This window comes from Mycteria americana, chromosome 5 (assembly GCF_035582795.1).
Source record: "Mycteria americana isolate JAX WOST 10 ecotype Jacksonville Zoo and Gardens chromosome 5, USCA_MyAme_1.0, whole genome shotgun sequence".
NCBI lineage: Eukaryota > Metazoa > Chordata > Aves > Ciconiiformes > Ciconiidae > Mycteria > Mycteria americana.
The window spans coordinates 43,674,681-43,694,469 of NC_134369.1; the positions used below are offsets into that span (position 1 = coordinate 43,674,681).

Consider the following 19,789-nt stretch of genomic DNA (forward strand, 5'->3'; position numbering starts at 1 on the left):
TTCTGTTAGTGGATCAGAGCTTCAGCAGCCTCCTGCAACTTCATGACAGCCTGTATGTCTCTTTTATAAACAAAATACAGATTTATAGAAACTGATGCTTGAACTTGATGTGCTGCTTAAAGGAGGAAAGAAAGGACTCGTGGAGGAAGATAGGTCAACATGACAATAAAGGTCTGTGCTTCCTTCATTAGATGCAGTCTGTTTCCATTACAAGTTCAATGTTTATAACTAGATTTTCAAAGCAAGTAGTATAGTGGAGCTAAATGACTTGAAAAATAATGTTGTCTTCTGATCTTTCAAGTGTTCTTTTTCTAAGATTATACAGGTCACAGACTATTGAGAACAACTGTTTTCTGGTGAGGGAGGTCTGTGGAAGATGCTTTCAGAGGAGATTGGATTAGATTCTTGCTGCTTTCAGTAACAGCTGTGACATCTTATTGTTGTTTGATAGTGTCATAAGCTGGAAGAAGATTAACAGTCAAAGCATAAAGGAATTTTTTGTCCTCTTGATAAAAGAAAGCTTCCTTCCATCTTCTCTTAAAACTCTATTTTCTGTAGTTAAAAAACAAACCAAAACCCCACTGTTTCTATAGATAGATAATTTTTTTTTAATACGGAAGCTTTTTCAGTTATTATAATGATGGTCTGAAGTATTAAGGCATCGGCAGAGCCTTGGACATTGTCATGGGCACACAGTGTGGTTGGCAGAGCTGGGATAGAATTCAGGAGTTCAAGTCTTGCATGCTGGTGCTCAGTCTGTTTGGCATATTTTTACTTCATGGTTAGAGAGTAAATAATTCAAGACAGGACTTCATTTAGATGCCTAGATACCACATCCAAGACAAAGTCTGTTTTTTGGGTGTTTTGTTTTCTTTTTTTTTTTTTTTTTTTTTTGATGCAAAGCCAGGGAAAGAAGCAGGGCAGTCTCATCTCTTCCTGGAATATTAGGCTTTTGGTACCCTGGGTTACCTGTTGTAGATGGATTAGTTAAGAATTGTATACGCTCTTGTGCCTGTACCAAGACCTATAAATCTATACAGTGGTTTTTTTTGTGTTAAGAAATAACTTAAAGTTTTACCCTTGTGTCCTATTTTTAATTGCTTGCTTAGTTTGACAGCTGATTCTTTTTGTTCTTTTGATGTACCAGCAGTCAGTTGTGCTCCCCTAGGAGCACTTGGGAAGAATTTTTGGGTTTCGTGCCAGGACGATTCATATTCAGACTAGAATGACTATTTATGAAAGCTGCCTGGCCAGAGACGATTTATTATAGTAGAAACAAGTGGAATTAATAGATGGCAGCCAATAATAGGATAGAGATTGCTTGTTTATGAACAGAGTATTTTAGTGAGCAAACACCAGCTGTGCATGACTAAGGATGGCACAAATCCAGTTGGGAGGCTGCATGCTTGTGCTGTCACTATGAGGCAAGCTCCCCAGTCAGATTTCCTTTGACTCTCCTTTTCTTTCCAGGAAGATTTACATTTTTCACTATAGGATGAAATGGTTTTTGTGTTGTGAAGGACAGAGGAGCAAGAAGTAAAACCATATGGAACAAATTAGCATGTAAGCATAAGCAAGTGGCTTCTGCCTGCAGTCGTGGGGGCGCGTCATTAAAGGCATCAAGTTTTAACTATTCTAGCGTAACTCTGTCAGGGGATTATTGGGTCAAGCAGACCAGGACCAAGATTTGAAATACATCATGAGTGATTTTATCTTAGGGAGTGGCCTTTGTTTTTCCAAGCAAACCCCCTGGTTGCTGAGCAACGTAGTATTTTAAATACAAGACCGTCCATGTTTCTGTACGGAGGGCGGCAGCAGCGGGGCGAGGGGAGTGCTTCTCCCCCCTCACACTGCATTGAACCTCAGGCAGCAGAAGGCCAAACACATTGCTGTGTAATGTGAATAAAGCTGGGGAGAGTTGATGATTAGCTAAATGAAAAACACTTATTCAAACAATATCACAGTCAAAATGTCATAATGCAGATTTTTTTTTTTTTAAAGCAGAAAACTGGTGTGGATATCTGCCCATTATACACATACGCGAGTAAGAGGTTTCTCACAAAGATATAGTAAGTTATAGCATAGAAATTATGTAGTTATGAGCAGAGTCTTCATGTGAATGCACTATTGTGATAATAAAATAAGTATTAATTATTTCAAAATGTATATTTAATCAAACAACACACATTCATTTTACAACTACTCAAAATCCACCCAGCCTATTTTCTTTACATTCCAGCTTTTTTCCAAATATTTGGGTCCTGTAGTTAAACTATTTGTCTACAGGATAATATTTGATGGCTGACGGCTGCATTAATAGATGACTTCATAGTGTATATAAGGAAAAAATTCCGATAAGGAATAAAAATTCTCATAAGGCAAAAATTCCGTGTGTGGGGAACAAACAAATCTAGAAGAATTTAGACAATAATGGGCTCCTTCACTGAATAATTATAGCATGAAGGCAAGTTTTGACCTGTTTTGTCCTCCTCCTATGCAGCTTTCCTAATTATTAGGGTTTGATTTCTAGGCATCTGTTCCTTTGTTGCTTAGAGAATCAGAAGGCTTTAATTGCTATAGATAAGGTGTTCATGCTTGTTTCTTAATGCTAAAAGTGTCAATAAAGCTGGAGGTGCCAGTTAGAGTTGATTGGCGTTATCTTGCAATGACAGCTCAGCTTCTAGATCAGCTGAGAAAATGAGAGACTAAAGCTTTAAAAATCTTACTGTTTTTCAAGTGAAATTAAAAATATTTTTAAACATAGGCCACTTAAAATGTTTTATTTTAATCAAATGACTCTATGCTTAATTTGAGCAAAATAAAAATTTTTACTTTTTTTTTTTTAAAGTACTGAATGTAGACTTAATTACGTGCATCCTGCATCTTCAAGTCATTGAAAGCCTAGGGCAAATGTCAGAGAGACTGATGTGAAAGGTGGAACATGTTTATAATAATTTGGCACGCTGTGAAAGCGGTGAGGCATCTTGTAGACATGTAGTAATGTTTGGGACTCTGTTTTGGATTTTGGTAATTTATTTTTAAAATGGTGCTGTATTGGAATTTTTTTTTTCAGCACAATACATAATGTGCAAGAAGCTAAACAAGGCTAAATTACTGGTATCTCATTACTTAGAAATCTGACTCAGAGCTACTGCAGCCTGTTGTGGAAAAAAGTGCCAGAGAAGTTCTGTAGCGGACAGAAAATTAGGAGATCTTCATATGAAGGAAAAGGGCTTTTAAACCAGTGGAAGAGGGAGTGCTTAAAACAAGTCTGCATTTCTAGGATAGAGAGTGAGAAAACTGCAGTGGTACTTTTTTGGCTTTAATCCAATTTACAGCTAGGCGCTTAAATAGCGTGCAGCTGAAAGAGTTAGAGAATTAGGGATTAAAAGATGGCTATTCAGTGTGTCAGTATGTCAAACGAGGAATCCAGAGCCTATCCTGATTTTTAAGTTCCCTTTTGTCCTGTGTGTTCCTGCTTGCACTTTGGGATTACCTCTAAGTCTATAATGACATTAAAAGGGTAAATTGAAAGTCCTGGTGGTGGATTAAGAGCACCAGCTTTAAAAATAGCTCGCACCTTCACTTAGCAAAGCTGGAATGTCTGTCTTTGGAACGAGCTGCAGCTGCTGAATATTGGGAGTGCTTCTAATGTAGGGAATCCTTCACTGTATAGAGCAACGACAGCTCATTAACCTGTGCCTCCATCCCTCCCAGGCTGAACACCAGGGAATTCTGTCTGCAGAGTTTACTTCAAAGTAAAGTATCATCCGCTAATGTCCAGTGGGGATACATATGTCCTACCAAGTATGGAAAAAATTCTCAGAAAAGATGAGCAAAAATGAAATTAATGCTGTCAAAGAGTCTCTGGATGTTTAGTGGTAACATAGGCTGTGTTGATTAACAGCTATTTATAGCAGCTTTTTGTGAGCTGATTTTTTTTCCTTTTTTTTTTTTCTTTTTTTTCTCTGTGGGCATGAAGTCTTTTATCAGGCTTGTCCCTCAATGAAGCATTTGGCAACTTGGAAGAAATCAATGAATATCACCAGATTCTCCACTGAACACAGAAGTATGTGTGGAGGGGTCCTCTGTGATATATGAATGGAACTGGTTGCATTTGGTTGAAAAAGCTGTTACTGGAAAATGTAATTGATTTCATAGTTAATACTACCTGAAAGACAAAAAAGGGAACCTACATAAAGAAAGTGTATCGGAGAGACTAAACAACTCATAAGTGTCTGCTGAAATAGTTAACAGGAGGAAAGATATGGATCATTTTGTCATTAGCATGGACCTGTGTCATCGGTACAAGGACCATGTATAGTAAAACTCACCTGCCTAAGAGAACAAACATAATAGCAATTGAATAATTTTGAATCTGCATAAGAAAAAGCAAAGGAGGCAAAATTTACTGGATTTTTACAAGACCTCTCTCTGCCAGGATATAGAGGGACTGTGTCTAATGTGACCTTCAACAACTTTATTTTAATTTTTTCCCCCAAAAGGATTTGTTACAACTAAGTTCAGAGCTTGAAAATCATTGATTCAGAATACAGCTATCTTGCAAATCTCTATCGCTCACAAGGCAGTGGCCAATTAAGTTGAGAATCTTGCCAGAGAAGTTAAAGGAAAGGATCTTTTTAGTGAGTTTATCTATGCCTGTAATATGTACACTGCACAAAATGAAGCTGTAGGATTCTCATCTTTCAGGGATATATGAAAGAATATCTTCTTTATTTGTTGATGTAGCATTTGGTTTTCTTGTAAATACAAAATCTACACCTGGTGACTGTGAAAACTTGTTTTCATATCTCAGTGTAAGTGAGAGAAGTTTCTGAATTGGAAGAAAAACTTTACTGTATTTGTACTGGGGTAAGAGATGCAGTGATTATATAGATGTACCTTATGCTGAATATTTGTCAGAAATCTTAAGGCAGGTCTAATTGGGCAAATTAATATCTTGTTGAGAAGGTTAATGGTAGTGAAGTAAAAAGGATGATATAGTCGATGTAAAAGCAGAAGACGAAGAGGAGTTAAGTTCTTTACCACAGTCCTTTATCCTGTAAATTTTTTTTTTTATGGTCTTGAGCTCACCAATGATCAGATGAGACCATGACAGCTGGCACCAGTACTGCAGAAAGAACAAATCCTAGCATTAGTTAGCCTATGCTATAGAACATTTGCTAGAGAGGGGGAAACCTTAAAAGCACTGATAAGAAGGTAAATATGAACATCTGAGTGTTTAAGTATACTTTTTGCTGAATAGACCAACAGAGTACTTTTGTGTTTTCATGTGCTGACAACATATTTATTTCTGATTTCGTGTTCTCTCTGCCTGATGGAATATTGATAAGGACTTATTGCAGAGGTTGATAGTTCTGCATGTGTTACTTTAGTATATTTTTTCAAAGTAGCTTGTCATATGTCCAGTGATGTGGAAGTACCTGATTAAATCGTATGGGAATGGTTACATTGTCAGTTATATCTTCAGAGTTTAAGCTGTTCAGAACTTGCAGTTAGCCAACAAAAAAATACAGGTGTCTAGAAAGTATTTTCCAAGTGTAGTAAACTTGAAGATTGATTAAAACTTTCTTCCACATCTGGGGAGGTGGAAGGAAGAGGACAAGTATTAACTTAAGAACAGCTGTTTTGAACTTGGTTATTGCTATGCCAGCTGGAGAGACGGAATGCTGTTTGTTAATAGCAAAGGACAGAAATATTTTCATAAGGAGAAAATGCAGCCATAAGAAGACAGTGGAGTTGTATTACCTGAATCCTTTTCCTGCAGAGTGCCAAGCGTGGCTGTAGCTGTGGTATGTGCTGTGCTCTGAAAAACGCTTAGAAGCAGGGGGACTTTGACATGCTTGGGTGTGCTTTGACTGCTGCATTTCTGTCTGCATAACCCTAATATTACTTAAGAAAAAAGATTATTCAGCATTGGTCTGAAATGTATATGCATATGAAAATAAATGTCAGAGGACATTAGAGGAATCCTAGGGCTTTTTTTTTTTTTTCCTTTTTTTTTAAGTTCTCTTCTTCACCCTGCTTGTGATCCCCTGTAATCTGTTTCTTCTGCCCAGATGTTCTTTTTTGCCTTGTCTGATGTTATGCATGTTTTTTAGGATTTATATTAATACAGCAGTACTTTGAAAGGTGTGCTGATTTATATGAGGTGCGGGTTATATGGGTGAAAACACAATTTATTAAAAATTTAATTTTTTCTTAATTATTATTGTAACTCATGCATCTGGATTAAACTTCACTCAGCCTGAGAAGTGTCTGGTGTTGCTAATTCTGATTAACAGTTTCATGTGGTAGCATCCAGGTGTATACAAGTTATTTTGTCTCTTGGGGATTTAAAACATTGTAAATGCTGGAAAAGATGATCTGGACTGTGCTGTGCCTGTCTTAAAAGATCCCTTAGTAGATGCCATAATGCTTTTCCAAGATAATTAAACCTTGAGTAAAGGGTTATTATTAGTATTCTAGGCATGCTTCCATACTGCAAATGCAGGGATAGTTGGGAGAAACAAAACTCAAAACCTTAGCTTATTGGACCAATCCTTTCTGTATAAGCTGCTACTTTTAGGCAGTGTGAACTCTTTTTACCTAACATGTTGAATTGCTTAGTGAAGAAAAAAAACCTACCTTAGGCTATCTTTAGTGTGGTTCTGCCAGTGATTTAAAGATTTTTCTGAAACACCTTTCTCCTATAATTGTGTAGAAAGCACCACGCCCACAGGAACACTTGTGCTGTCATTAACAAGAGTGGTAGAAACTGGAGAATCTGTGAATTATTTTTCTGTTTGAAGATAACTGTTTTATTGAACCATATCCATGAACAAAAGCATTGCATCTCAGAAACAGGCCTCTTTCTTACTTTTGAGGAAGCATGTAAATTTTTTGAGAAACTGTCAGGTTTATTGTATTAGCTTGAAACAAAGATCAGCTTTGTAATTTGGAGTAGTAGCTGAATTTGCAAAGTCCTCCTAGATAATTGAGGGATATTTTTCTGCAGTGTGCATATATTTATTCTTCGTTTCAGGAAATTTGGTACACTCATAGGTATGCTCCTGCTGACTCCTAGGAAGAAGTGGCCTGTGGTGGTGAAGATCTGACTATGCCCAGGAGGTCATGAAGTCAATCTAATTAATTTAGATAATCCTAAATCTTCAGTCCCTTTAGGCTGAGAACAAAACTGTAGTGACTTGTAAGATCATTGTAGTTAGTCAGTCAGTGGATAGTCACGATCCTTGCTGGGGGAAAACCCTCAAAAAGTTGAGGGAAAGGATGTCAGTCAGGTTTAAAACACTATGTAGGTTTTTCTGCAAATATTTACTTTCATTTGAGAAGTAATTAGGTGGCACAGCCCTTAGATGATATTTTGATGGGTTCGATTAGCTCCTGACACAGATAAAGGGACTGAGTCATGAATCTTTCTAATCTGTTAAAATATGCATTTGTACAAGAACAAAGAAGCTCTAATACTGTTGTTGATGTCTTTGAAATCTAACATAAAAATGGGTCTTTTTCAATCTTTTTGAAATTGCAGCTTTCATACAGTAGGCAAGAAGTAGAATAATTTGTCAGAGTAACTCCTGAACTTTTTTGTAATAGCTTTCACAAGACGTTATAAACAAAGCAATATTAAAATATCTAAATTAAATAATCCATGTAATTACATGTGCTTTGCTCTGTTTAATAAAAAAGTATATTGAATAACTGAACCCAAATTTGGTTGATTTTTGTAATAAAAAATTATTTTTCAAAGTACATAGTAGATAACATATGGTAGTGCATTTTTTACTTCTCAGTTGTAAAATTTAAGATGCATTTGGCTTATATTAGGTAAATTTGACACTTTAAATGGCTCACCTGTTCAGGGTGTCTTCAGGGTTCACTATCAACAGCTTAAAAAAAGGGAAGAAAAAAAAAAGAAAGCAACCCCCACAGAAAAACAAACCCCCAAACCCAAATTATTATACATGTTGTAGTAAAAAGGGGCAGTCTTGCTTCTCAGGTGTGTAGGCTTCTATGATTTAGTTTCTTTATCTTAATTGAGTTTCAGATTTATTTAGAAGTAGTGGCCTGAATACCTAGGTTTTTAATCCAGGGGCATTTCTGTTTTTTTAACAAACAAACAAACAAACAAACTGATTGTGATGCCACGGAATATACTTGATGTTTAGAAATCCTGTTCAAGAGTAGGGGTGCTGTATACTTGCATTTAAAAGCCTTGTTATACTCTTCTTCTAACCGCAAACTTGATAGTTATCACTGAGCCTTTCTCTCCATCTTTCCCATCAAAACTGTGGTAACAAAATGGCTTAATACAAGATACCAAATTACGAAAGCTTCATCCAAAAAATGAAGCACGCATTTTGAAACACTAACAGTGAAAGTCTGATTTGGCATTGTTGGAAAAGCTCCCATTGCTGCCTTAACCTTTCAAACAAGCCCCTGAACATACTTGCTTGCAATTTTGCAAAATGTTGAATACAGTTAGCTTTTTATATTAGAGAAACTTGACGTTCAGCACTTTAAAGGGCTTGCTCTTTACTACTTAATTTGCAAAACTTGGTAATTGGTAGTGTGTCTTGCCATCTGTAGGAAAAATAGTTTAATTTCCACAAAATATGTATGTATATCTATAAAAAAGCATATAGAAATGAATCTTGTAAGTCTAGACTACATAGTTGAAATAATTTTTTAAAAAGTTTATTGCCTAATGTACCATATGTAGTTGAATAAACCCATTTTTTAGCATTCTTTTGTGTAAATGCATTTGATTAAAATGTTATGCCTGCTTAATTGGCTTCAGAGACTTGCATTTCAGTATGTTCAAGATGTCTGCAAAAGTTTACTCTGGCCACTTAAATGGAAGCTAAAAATATGTGTTTTATGTTTTTTACATTCCTTTGTAGTCACTAGTATGATTCAGATTGCATTAATTCAAATATATTTACAAACATTGCTTGGTTTTTTTACAATAAAATTTGATACCTTTTAAAAAGTTAAAATATTATTTCTGCGTAAATGTACATGGAGTAGAGAGAACATTGCTTATAATGTTTGTTAATATAAAGTCTGTAGTCTACGTTGTAAGTAAGAAAATGTGCAAGTGAGGATTCTGTGTATTGAGAATCTATATTTTGTGAAGATGTCTGGCTCAACTTGCAGAGATTTTGTTATATTTCATGCTTCAATTGCAGTTTAGAGAGAAAGGAAGCTGATACCTTATGTCTAAAATCAAGATAATATTTTTATTTCTATGGGCGGTTTTGAAATTTTGCCCAACTAATAATTCATAAAGGAAGACAGATATTTTGACAAATACTTTTTTTTTTTTTTTGTTCCTTACGTAGACAAAAGAAGTTGGTTTACTTGATGCAGACATATATGGACCTTCAATTCCAAAGATGATGAACTTAAAAGGAAACCCAGAATTAACACCAAGTAAGTGGAAGTGATTTTTCTTGCTGTCTTTGTACAGGGATGAGCATGGACCACTCGTTGGTGCTTCCTTGATGTGGCACAGAAGGGATGGCAAACAGAAGATGAAGACTTTTTGAAGTATTTTTTTGAATATTTTGAATACTTAGAAGTATTTTTTTTGTTTGTTTTTAGTAATGAGGTTGCTTTTAAAGCCAGCTTGTACAACTAGGAGCATATTCAGGGTCGTCTTTTTTTTTTTTTTTTTTCACATTGGTCCACCAGCTTTGGGAGTTTCCTGGATTATTACTAGAGACAGTGGAAAGCGTAGCCAGGAAAGGAAGGTTATTGTCAGTTTTAAACTTGCTGTACGGGGTCCCATTATAGAAGACCTCCAAATTAAAACCCAAAAAACACTAGTCTAGGAAAAAAAAAAAGACTAATCTAGGAAATAAGAGAAGGATCATTACAGTAACTTGTATAAGATGTCATTGACATGATTGTGTTTGATCTCTCTTCAGCCAAACATGCCAGGCCACTTGATTCATTTTTATTTGAAGTTGTGTGTTTAGGAATGCAGTGGTGGTGACTTCACTGCCACAAGGTAAAGACAGTAGACAAAACTCCTAATTTTCCTTCTGCTAGGAAGGATTCTGGTCTGGGGAAAAGTAAATTCGGGTAGGAGAGTCTGGAGAGAAATAAGGAAGACCGAAAGTAGAAAGGTTGCATCAAGTCTGTTTACCTTTCAGAAATTTAACTTCCACCCAGGCCAGCCAAGGGTGCAACTGAAGAATGGCGTTATCTTGATACCCTGTTCATGTGATGCTTGAGTGTAAGGGAGTGTGCTTTTTTGGGGGTGGTAGGGACACTGAGGCGATAAGATTTGTTTTATGCTTTGTTTTGCCCGTCCTGTGATAAAGTGCATGTAATTATAAAAATTAAAAACATGTAACCACAGACAAAAACAGTTGCACACTATAACACCTGGCCTACATGTTAAAAAGTACTAGGATCCTCCTGAAGAAAGTACAAACTGGCAATACTTGTTGACAGACAGGGATCAAGGATGTGTACCAGTTCAAAAAGGACATAAAGGGGCTTCAGTGAAATAATCAACTGTAAATACCCATTAATGTTTGTGGGCAGTAATTGCTAGGTAAAAGGGAAGTTAAATATTCCTTCCACCTCCTTTCATGCCATGATCTTCGTTTATTTATTATAGAATCATAGAATAGTTCGGGTTGGAAGGGACCTTTACAGGTCATCTAGTCCAGCCCCCTGCAAGAGCAGGGACATCTTTAACTAGATCAGGTTGCTCAGAGCCCCGTCCAACCTGACCTTGAATGTTTCCAGGGATGGAGCATCTACCACTTCTCTGGGCAACCTGTGCCAGTGTTTCACCACCCTCATTGTAAAAAATGTCTTCCTTATATCTAGTCTAAATCCATCCTATTTTAGTTTAAAAGCATTACCCCTTGACCTATCACAACAGGCCCTGCTAAAAAGTTTATCCCCATCTTCCTTATAAGCCCCTTTTAAGTACTGAAAGGCTGCAATAAGGTCTCCCCAGGGCCTTCTCCAGGCTGAACAACCCCAACTCTTTCGGCCTTTCCTCATAGGAGAAGTGTTCCATCCCTCTATGCCTACTCTGGTATTGTTGTAGAATGTCCCTTTGTAACCAATCTTAATTTGTGCATGTGTATGGGCATTGTGGTGGTGGTTGTTCTATACATTCTCACTTGATATAAAGCATGCAGAATGAACCAGTGCCGGTATCTTTAAAGGGTGGTTAATGAGCTTGCAACGTTAGCCTCTGAAAAATTAGTAAGTGGCAAACTTAGGATTTCTTACATAATTAAAGTTCTGTCTCCTTATGCTTATATCCTGTATTCTGGATAAAGAAAAAATAATGTATTTCCACATACGGATGTACTGCATGTGCTTATACAGCCAACTGTCAAATTGAGTACTTTCTACATTTAAGTACTTTCTACATTTAAGTACCTGGCTTACAAATACAGACTTTATTTAGATTAATTTCTAAGAGAGAAGGAGAGTACTTGGTTTTATTTGTTGGGTTTCTGTTTTATTTTTTGAAGCCAAAGGCTAATTCTGTTGTGTAATAAATAACTGAACCATCTCATGTATCATCAGTAGCGTTTGACTCCCTGATGCAAATTGAAGTATTCTTGCATTCTCTTGTACTTTGGGCCCTGTTGAGGGTATATGTCATACAGGCTGTGTTTTCCCGTAACAGATTTTTTTTTTTTTGCTATGAATTTTGCATTTGAAGTGCATTATGCAGTATGAACACAAAAGGGACTATGTTGTGGTGTTCTTCAGATCTCTCCTCTTTTCCTTTTTATGGGACGTTGACTTTTTCCTTTCCAAAGGATATCAGGTAAAAATTTGATTCTCCACCCCCCCCCCCCCCCCCCCCCCGTTTGAAAAATTGATTAGATAACTTTGAACTTCTTATACATTTTGCTGTGTATTTTATCAATCCATACTAAATTTAAATCCACGTCATGAGCCACAAATAAGAAGCAAGTTCCCCAGTCTATTTCATATGGTCATACAAATTAACTTGCTAGGAATGCAAGAACTTAAGAGTATATTCAGTCAGATATTGGGGCAGCTCAATTTTGTTTGTATACAAATTTCAGTGACTGTAGATATTTTGGGTATACAGCTGAGAATTCACTATAAGCTTTTGTCTTAACATGTTTTGAGTGTTGTTAAAATACAGAATTCAATGTAATAGAAAGAAATTGGAGGATTTCCCTGAATTGAAATTGCTTCTGTTGACTTGTAAGCACCAACATTTTGATCGCTAAAATGTATTCTTTCTACTTCTGTGTGGAACATACAAGCAAATATTATCAGGATTTAAGAACATACCTTATTTTTTAACTGACAGAAAATGAATTTGTGTATTTCAAAAGCTTGGCACTTTACACAAGTCTACTGAGAAACTCATGTAGTAATTCAGTATGAAGGATAACAGGATAGAATTTGTATTTCAGGAATTCTGTTTACTTCTCTGTGCACTTTTAACTCTTGAGTCGATGAAGCTGTAGAGTAACAACAGTGAAAGTGCTGGTAAAGTAGCTGACTTAAAGATGATTTCATTGTGAAAATAGGAATTTGGAGGGCATAGGAAGCTTTAATTGTGAACTTCAAGGATTCCTTTAATGAGTGACAGATAGGATAAGTTTGCAAGGAAGTGATCCATCATAGGTGTGTATGTATATGGTGTGTATATATAGGTGTATATATACATGTATAGATATAAAAATATGTATGACCCTTGTATTTTGGTATAATGAGATTTAGTGTTATTTTCTGATTTTTTACTACATTTTCAAGAATAAAACATAAACTCTGAACAAATATTGGTTTGTACAGTAATTGAGCAAACCCAGGCAGTTCTGTGTTAAAGATGTGCATTAGCAATGTATACATAATAATAAGTCAATTAAAAACATTTTTCTTAATAGCATAGCAATCAAAAATTATGTTTAAAGTCTATTGCTGTCTTCAGTGTGAGGCCTGGATTTAAAAATGAATCTGTAGAGTAATCCTGGGAGGTTTTGAGCACTCTTGCACTCTGATTTCTTTTTCTTTTCTCACATGTAGCAGTTGACAAGGGATTAGGGATGCGTGGTACCATACAGAATAAATCCATGCAGCAATTATTACTTCTGAATAGAAATTATTATAGTTATGCTGTAATTTAAGTTTTCAAAATGAATTAGGAGTTCTTAGTGAGGAGAGAGCCTGTATAAATGGAAGATACTCCATTGATTTAACTTAGCAGACTTTTCAATGTACTACAGTTTGCAAACATTTAATAGGGTGTCATTCAAAATACTTTAACTAAATGGTCAGGGAAATATTGGTTAACAAGTTCACAACTGAATTTAATTAGATAATGGAGGATTATCTAACTATGGAATAAATATTAACATCGACTACAATATATACACAGGGCAATGCTTATAACACCAGTAACAAAAGCATTACTTCTATTCTTTCCACAAATAATTTACTTAAGCCGTTTTCTGGCTTAGTGAACTGCATAATTTCTTTTTTTTTCCTTTTTTTTAAAGCTACCATTTAAACTACTTGGCAGAGAGTAAAAGCTATTATATTGCCAAAAAGATATTGCCATTTTACCAGATAAATATAACATTTCTTCATTTAATTTAAGTGATTGTGAAGGTTTGGTGGGCTTTTTTTCTTTATGACAGTTGAGTGCTCTTTTACTATTTAAAAGTTTTGTTGCCATTTTATGATATCCTCAGTGTCTTTTTTTATTTCTTAATAAAATAGTCTATTCAAAAGATCAGTAGTGGGCATCTGTTTTCAAAATTTGGAATAAAGTAATTTCTGACAGAAAGCTAGCAGTAGTTGTGTCTGGCCTCATTGAGTCTAATAACATTGCAGGAGCTATAGAAATGAAATTAGTGATAAAATTCTGAAGTCAGAAATGGACGCTTGCATTTTTTCACTGGGACACATTTACATGTCTGCTGCTCTTTAGACTGTGATAGCAGAATGTTGTAACAGAAAGCGATAATTTAAAATAGAATCTGTTGTGACTGTTTAAAGATGTCTGCTGGAAATAGCTGTATCAAGGGGTTGTGGTGCCTCCATTTGAGGGTTATAAATAGAAAATTTGGAGTGGACTAGTTAGAGAAAATGTTACATAGGTAAGGTAGTTATTGAGGTAACCATGAAGAAGTTTCTTGATCTTACATAAGGGTTTAATTTTAAAGATATAGCTTGTATTCTCAAACAAAGTTGTCTTTATCATGATTTACCAGTGGAACTGCATCATGATTAATTTAAATAAAAATTAAATTTGATTCTTTTAAAAAAGTCATATTTGCTACTGCCATTACCTCTTGACTTGTGAACAAGTGATTTTTAGATTGTGTATAGTCTAATGGTATGCTTGACTGATTCTGTTTTGAAAGAAGTCTGAACTGAAACCCTGTGTTTTAGTTTTGGTGATGTCTTATCCCAGTTTATCTGGATGGCTGAAGTACAGTAGTCCCATGTACCTTACATGTGACAAAATAATAATTCGGAATGTTGTAATTAGTTGTGGTTTATATTTTGGAGGCTCTTTCATATGTGATGAGGTAGTTGAAAATGAGAAGAATACTCAAGTGTTAAATATTTTATTCTGGACCTTGAGTATTGCCCTCAAGCCTGTAGCAATTAACCTCAAACTGGATTAATTCAGCTGTTGTTGAGTTCACTTGTGGAAAAAATTGATGACCTTTACTAGGAAGGGAAAAGAGGTGGAGGATACCCAACTCTGCAAGGAATTATTTATAGACATGCAGTTGTAAGCTGCTGTTTAAAAAATAAAAAACCTCTAGACAGTTAATTTATTAAAATTTTATTCTTCATTATACATAAATTCATACTTACAACTACCAAAAAAGTAAGGCAAAAAAGTATAAGATGAGAAATGTAGTGTAGTAATTAAAGCCTCTTACTGAGAGCAGTCTTTTTTGGATAAATGGCAAATCAAATTTTGCTAAATGCTATTGTGGTATAAATTACTGAAACACTGTAACCTGAAAAAATACATTTCAAGTACTTGAAAGCGGAAGTGTATTACTCTTCACGTTGTTAATCCTGCAGTGCAGTAATTATAAATGTTTTGATACGGATTACGGCTAGCAAATATTCATTACGTTATAAAGTTTACTCTTAGAGATACAAATGGTTTGTCTGGTTCAACTTTTATACAAATTGGAATTAAATTGCAAAATGGTTTTATTACAGTAACATGATAGATACATGTTTCACTGTAGATACATAAACAGAAGAAATGATTCAATTTTTGTTTGTACACTGAACATGTTTACGTTGTTGCTTATTTCAGAGGAATAAATGTTTCCATCCCTCTTCTCTGCTAGAAGTAAAATTAAAGAATTATAACTAATTCTGAATTTTCTCAATATTTTTACCGTGCAATTTCACTTTCATGTTTTTTTCTCTGTGGGTTTCTTGCTGTATTTTTCCCCTCTTTCCTTCTCATTCTCTACAGTACAATGGAGTGGCTTTTCAGAATAAAGAAATGAAGCGGAATACATAAAAAAATAGAAAAAATGTATTTTAATCCTTTCCTTCTAGTGACCAGAGGCTACAAGTGACAGTAAGAGTTTAAAAGCATCTCTTTCCTTTGCTTTAGTTGACGGTCATAATCTTGTAAAGTACATAGAACTTCACTTTACAAGTGGTGAAATTAGAATAAAAGCACAGAAGGATATATGAGGGGACTCGTGAAATGCAAAAGGGAACATTTAATATACACAGAAACACATTTTTTTTTAAAGTGGAGAATCAGTAAGTTTACTGTAGTTTTAGTCTCTGTCATCAGTGTCCAGGTTCTTTTTTTTTAAATAACACATAATCCTTTGAACATTTTTTTTCTTCCACATCTTTTCACCTACATTTCTTTTTTCGGGTCTTGATTACAACATTGAACCTAAAAAGGCTGAATTGACTCAAATGTATTGAGTTCCATAGTTTTGCTTTGAAAGCAATGAAAATCCCTAGTTAACTGGAACGTTTTTTGAAGTTAGATCTTGAATTGAAGGTAATGTGTGGGGAATGTCTGCCCCTTGGGTTCCTGCTTCTCCTTGTTCTGCTTTACTGTTGTCTGTCACACTGTTATGTGACTGACCTGGGCAGTCCCCCTCTCACAGAGGCAAGTCAGTGCTTCAGATAACATGAGCCTTCCCAGAGGTTTTGTGTGTCAGGACAGAAGCCTTGAACTGAACATTGCATTAGTCTATTTAATTCCTTGTGGGTATAATGAACTGAAAGAACCCACCCAAATTAGTCTAATAAAGCTTTTGATCCACTATAAATAAACTTTTTTGACTCCATGGGGATCTGAGGGCTTTTCAAAATGTGGGTTATTTTAGCGATTGTAAGGAAGACATTTGCAATGGAAGGTAATGGCAAGATACTTAAAACTAGTCCTGTGTTACTATTCTAAACCTAACAAGTCAGCAGTGCTTTAAAATGTAACAAAGATATGACTAAATCACTGTGCTGTTTACTTGTGCCAGACTTGCTTTTGAAGTATAGTCTTCCAGCAAGCAATTAGTTCTTTTGCTTTTAGGTAGGACTGATGAAGTCATATCTGCAAAACAGTTCTGTTAATGAAAAAGCTTTTACAGACCTTTGTTTCCTCTGCAGTCTATCAAGAGGAAGAAAAGTGGAAAACCTACTCAGGTAATGGGATTGGTAGACTGACTAAATATGAGAAGCAAATCTTTTGGAAAAAGCTGCATTTGTTTCTTAAAATTGAACTGTGAGCCTTGAATAATGCTCTTTGAGTCTCATTGCTAGTTTGCTTTGGTTTAAGTATTTGTGATGTCTTCCTGGTTAGGTAACACTGTTAGCGCGGGGTGCAATGGGAAATCACAGCCTTCCTTGTGTGGAGCTCTTCAAGCTTAAAATACAAATTGCAGTATTTCTGGGGCAATCCTGCAAATAAACTTATAAACAGTGTGAAATCAAGCTTGAAGTCTCAATTAGTCTGTCACTTGCCATAGAATATTCTAGGCTTCTGGCATAAGCAGTTAACAATGATTACAGTTAAACCAATGATTTAAAATTTGTGACTCTGACTAACCTTCTTTTGGTGGCAGCATCCTTTCCCCTCTGACATGGGTCGGTGTCTCTGTGTTTTATTGTGGGATACCCTGGGGCCCTGTTGCTATTTGTCTCTCTCCCCTCCACCGCATTTCTTTTCGCTTTACCGCACTGTGGGTGGAATTCACTTGCCTTTGCTTAGGAAACTAGTACTGCTTTAAACACACTGGAGTATGGTGTCTGGCATCTAGCTGCCCCTTCAGAAGGTATGGCTCTCCCCTATGCCCTCTGTCAAATCTGCTACCCCTGTAGAAATCTCAGCTCCCTAAGGCATCCAGAGTGGCAGGAGATGTCTATATTTACACAAGTAAAGCCCAACCTTTTTGTTACTCTTTCCCCCATTGCTTCCCCCCTTCATCCCTTCCTTCTTTCCCCCCTTCCTTCCTTCTTTCCCCCTCCTGTTGTTGGAAACCCTATGTAGTCTGAAGCCTTTGTGTCCTTGACTGGAACCTGGATCCTTCCATTACAGAATGTTGATCTTGGGAGGTGACTTTCAAAATGACCAGCAAATAAGTTCCGTATACTTCTACATAGTGACAGCCATATGACAATTACCGTTTACTGTGATTAACAGAAGGTGCTGTATAAGTTGGAGTCCGAACTTAGATTGTGAATAGAGTATTCTGTAGTCACTGCAGCATGAAATTGTACACAATTAAAAACCAGATGATGCAAAAATTTTTGAGATTTTACAAGTGACCATGCTGAAAAATCTGTTTCAGCTTGTGTATGTATGGCACATTGAGTTTGTCTCAGATAATCTTGTTTAATATGCTGGAATCCACAGACTATTCTGCAGTGTCTCTCTCTGACTAGCTTGGTGGCTGTGTGTTTTGTTGTGCCATACACCTTCTGTGTTTCAGGCAGTGAGATGTCACTGAGATGTGAGGAGGTGGAAAATAGCAATTTGTCATGAAAACCTCAGCTAATGGTGAGCTGTGCAAACAGCAGCAGAACCTTTAGCTTTTGTAATAACTATGAAGAAGTATCAACTTGCTCAAATTTTGATAAATGTATGCAGAGGAGTTATAATATGGGTTTTATTTAAATAACATACTGTTGTGGTTGAAACCCAGTCAGCAACTAAGCACCACACAGCTGCCTGCTCACCCTCCCCGCCCCCTCCTCTCACCCAGTGGGATGGGGGAGAGAATCAGAAAAAAGTAAAACCCGTGGGTTGAGATAAAGACAGTTTAATTGGACAGCAGAGGAAGAGAAAATAATAATAATGGTAAAAGAATGTACAAAACAAGTGATGCGCAATGCAGTTCCTCACCGCCACTGACCGATGCCCAGTCCGTCCCTGAGCAGCAATCGCTGCCCCCTGGCCAAATCCCCCCAGTTTCTATACTGAGCATGACATCATATGGTATGGAATAGCCCTTTGGCCAGTTTGGGTCAGCTCTCCTGGCTGTGCCCCCTCCCAGCTTCTTGTGCACTTGGCAGAGCATGGGAAGCTGGAAAGTCCTTGCCTAGTGTAAGCACTGCTTAGCAACAACTAAAACATCAGTGTGGTATCAACATTATTCTCATACTAAATCCAAAACACAGCACTATACCAGCTACTAGGAAGAAAATTAACTCTAACCCAGCTGAAGCCAGGACACATATTATGAAAGATGAAGGAATACTTAAACTTATGAGCTATTCAGAAATACACATTTAAAGCTGCTGCTTTAATGCTTAAATGTGAGATGCTAAAATGTTATTCGGAGACTTGGGTATTACAGACAATACGTAGTGTAACTTCCTACAGTTTTTTCTGTTGTACACTGTTGGTGCCTCAGTTTGCTTTTTAAAATTTTAATTCTTCCAGATATATTTGGGAGTTCCAAGTGAAAATAAATAACTTCAGCAATGCACCTAAACTGTTTAGATCTCCTGGATGTTTATCAGTTGTGCATTACATGCTTTCCAACGTTGGAGGTGCTATAAGTGGAGCCATGGCTCTGTTAGAGCATCAGACCTTGGGGGAACACAGAATAGGTCTCCAAATCCACAGGATTCTTGAATAACCTAGAGCAAGTTTCACAATCCAGGTCTCGATTCCCTCATCTGTAACATGAGATAATAATTCCCCACCTCAGAAGCATGTTGTTAGGTAAAAATGTTCATTTTGGGTGCATGGGTGTTATGGAAACGGGGCTTGTATAAAAATTAAGAATCGGGAAGCAGATGCATTCAGAGCATAGCCCGGAGCTTGCAGTGATGTCTGTGCTGGCAAACACTTCTGCATTGGTAGTGTCTTTGGGAACATTTGGAAATCTGCATGCAAAGGTCAGTAAGATGTTTTTAACTGGAAAATCGTACAGTTGTTCTACTTTTTGATAGGTTTAGCTATTGATGTCCCATCTTAGAACAACTTAAAAGCGCCCCTTTCCTGCTTGATGACCAAAATCCAGTTAGGACAGAAAGGTGACTTCCACTATTAAGATGTTTTGAAGACAAACATTAAGTAAAATAATTAGGTATCATTCTAGGAAGAACCTTCCATTATAGTAGCAAGTTCCAAAAACAGCCAAGTACAACAGGAAATCTTTAACAGGGAGGAAAATCTGGTATTCTAGTGTTCTCATGTCATGTTTGGAATTTTTTTTTTGCCTTTGAAATGGTAAAAAAAACCAACCCACCCCTTATTTTAGACACTTGAAAACTCTGAGCAACTCTG

At 36.4% G+C, this 19,789-nt stretch overlaps 1 protein-coding gene across 8 annotated transcripts in view; it reads left to right on the plus strand.

The window, feature by feature from the left end:
* The window catches only part of NUBPL (NUBP iron-sulfur cluster assembly factor, mitochondrial), a 92,475-nt gene that overhangs the window by 10,130 nt on the left and 62,556 nt on the right, over positions 1-19,789 (plus strand). For 7 of the 8 annotated variants that reach the window (XM_075503111.1, XM_075503108.1, XM_075503113.1 and 4 more), the window contains one exon: positions 9,366-9,456. In XM_075503111.1, the coding sequence (XP_075359226.1) occupies positions 9,420-9,456 (37 nt within the window). In that variant the 5' untranslated portion in view covers positions 9,366-9,419. Of the gene's footprint in view, positions 1-9,365; positions 9,457-16,610; positions 16,699-19,789 lie in introns of those variants that run through there. The other variant, XM_075503109.1, reaches the window with a different exon arrangement.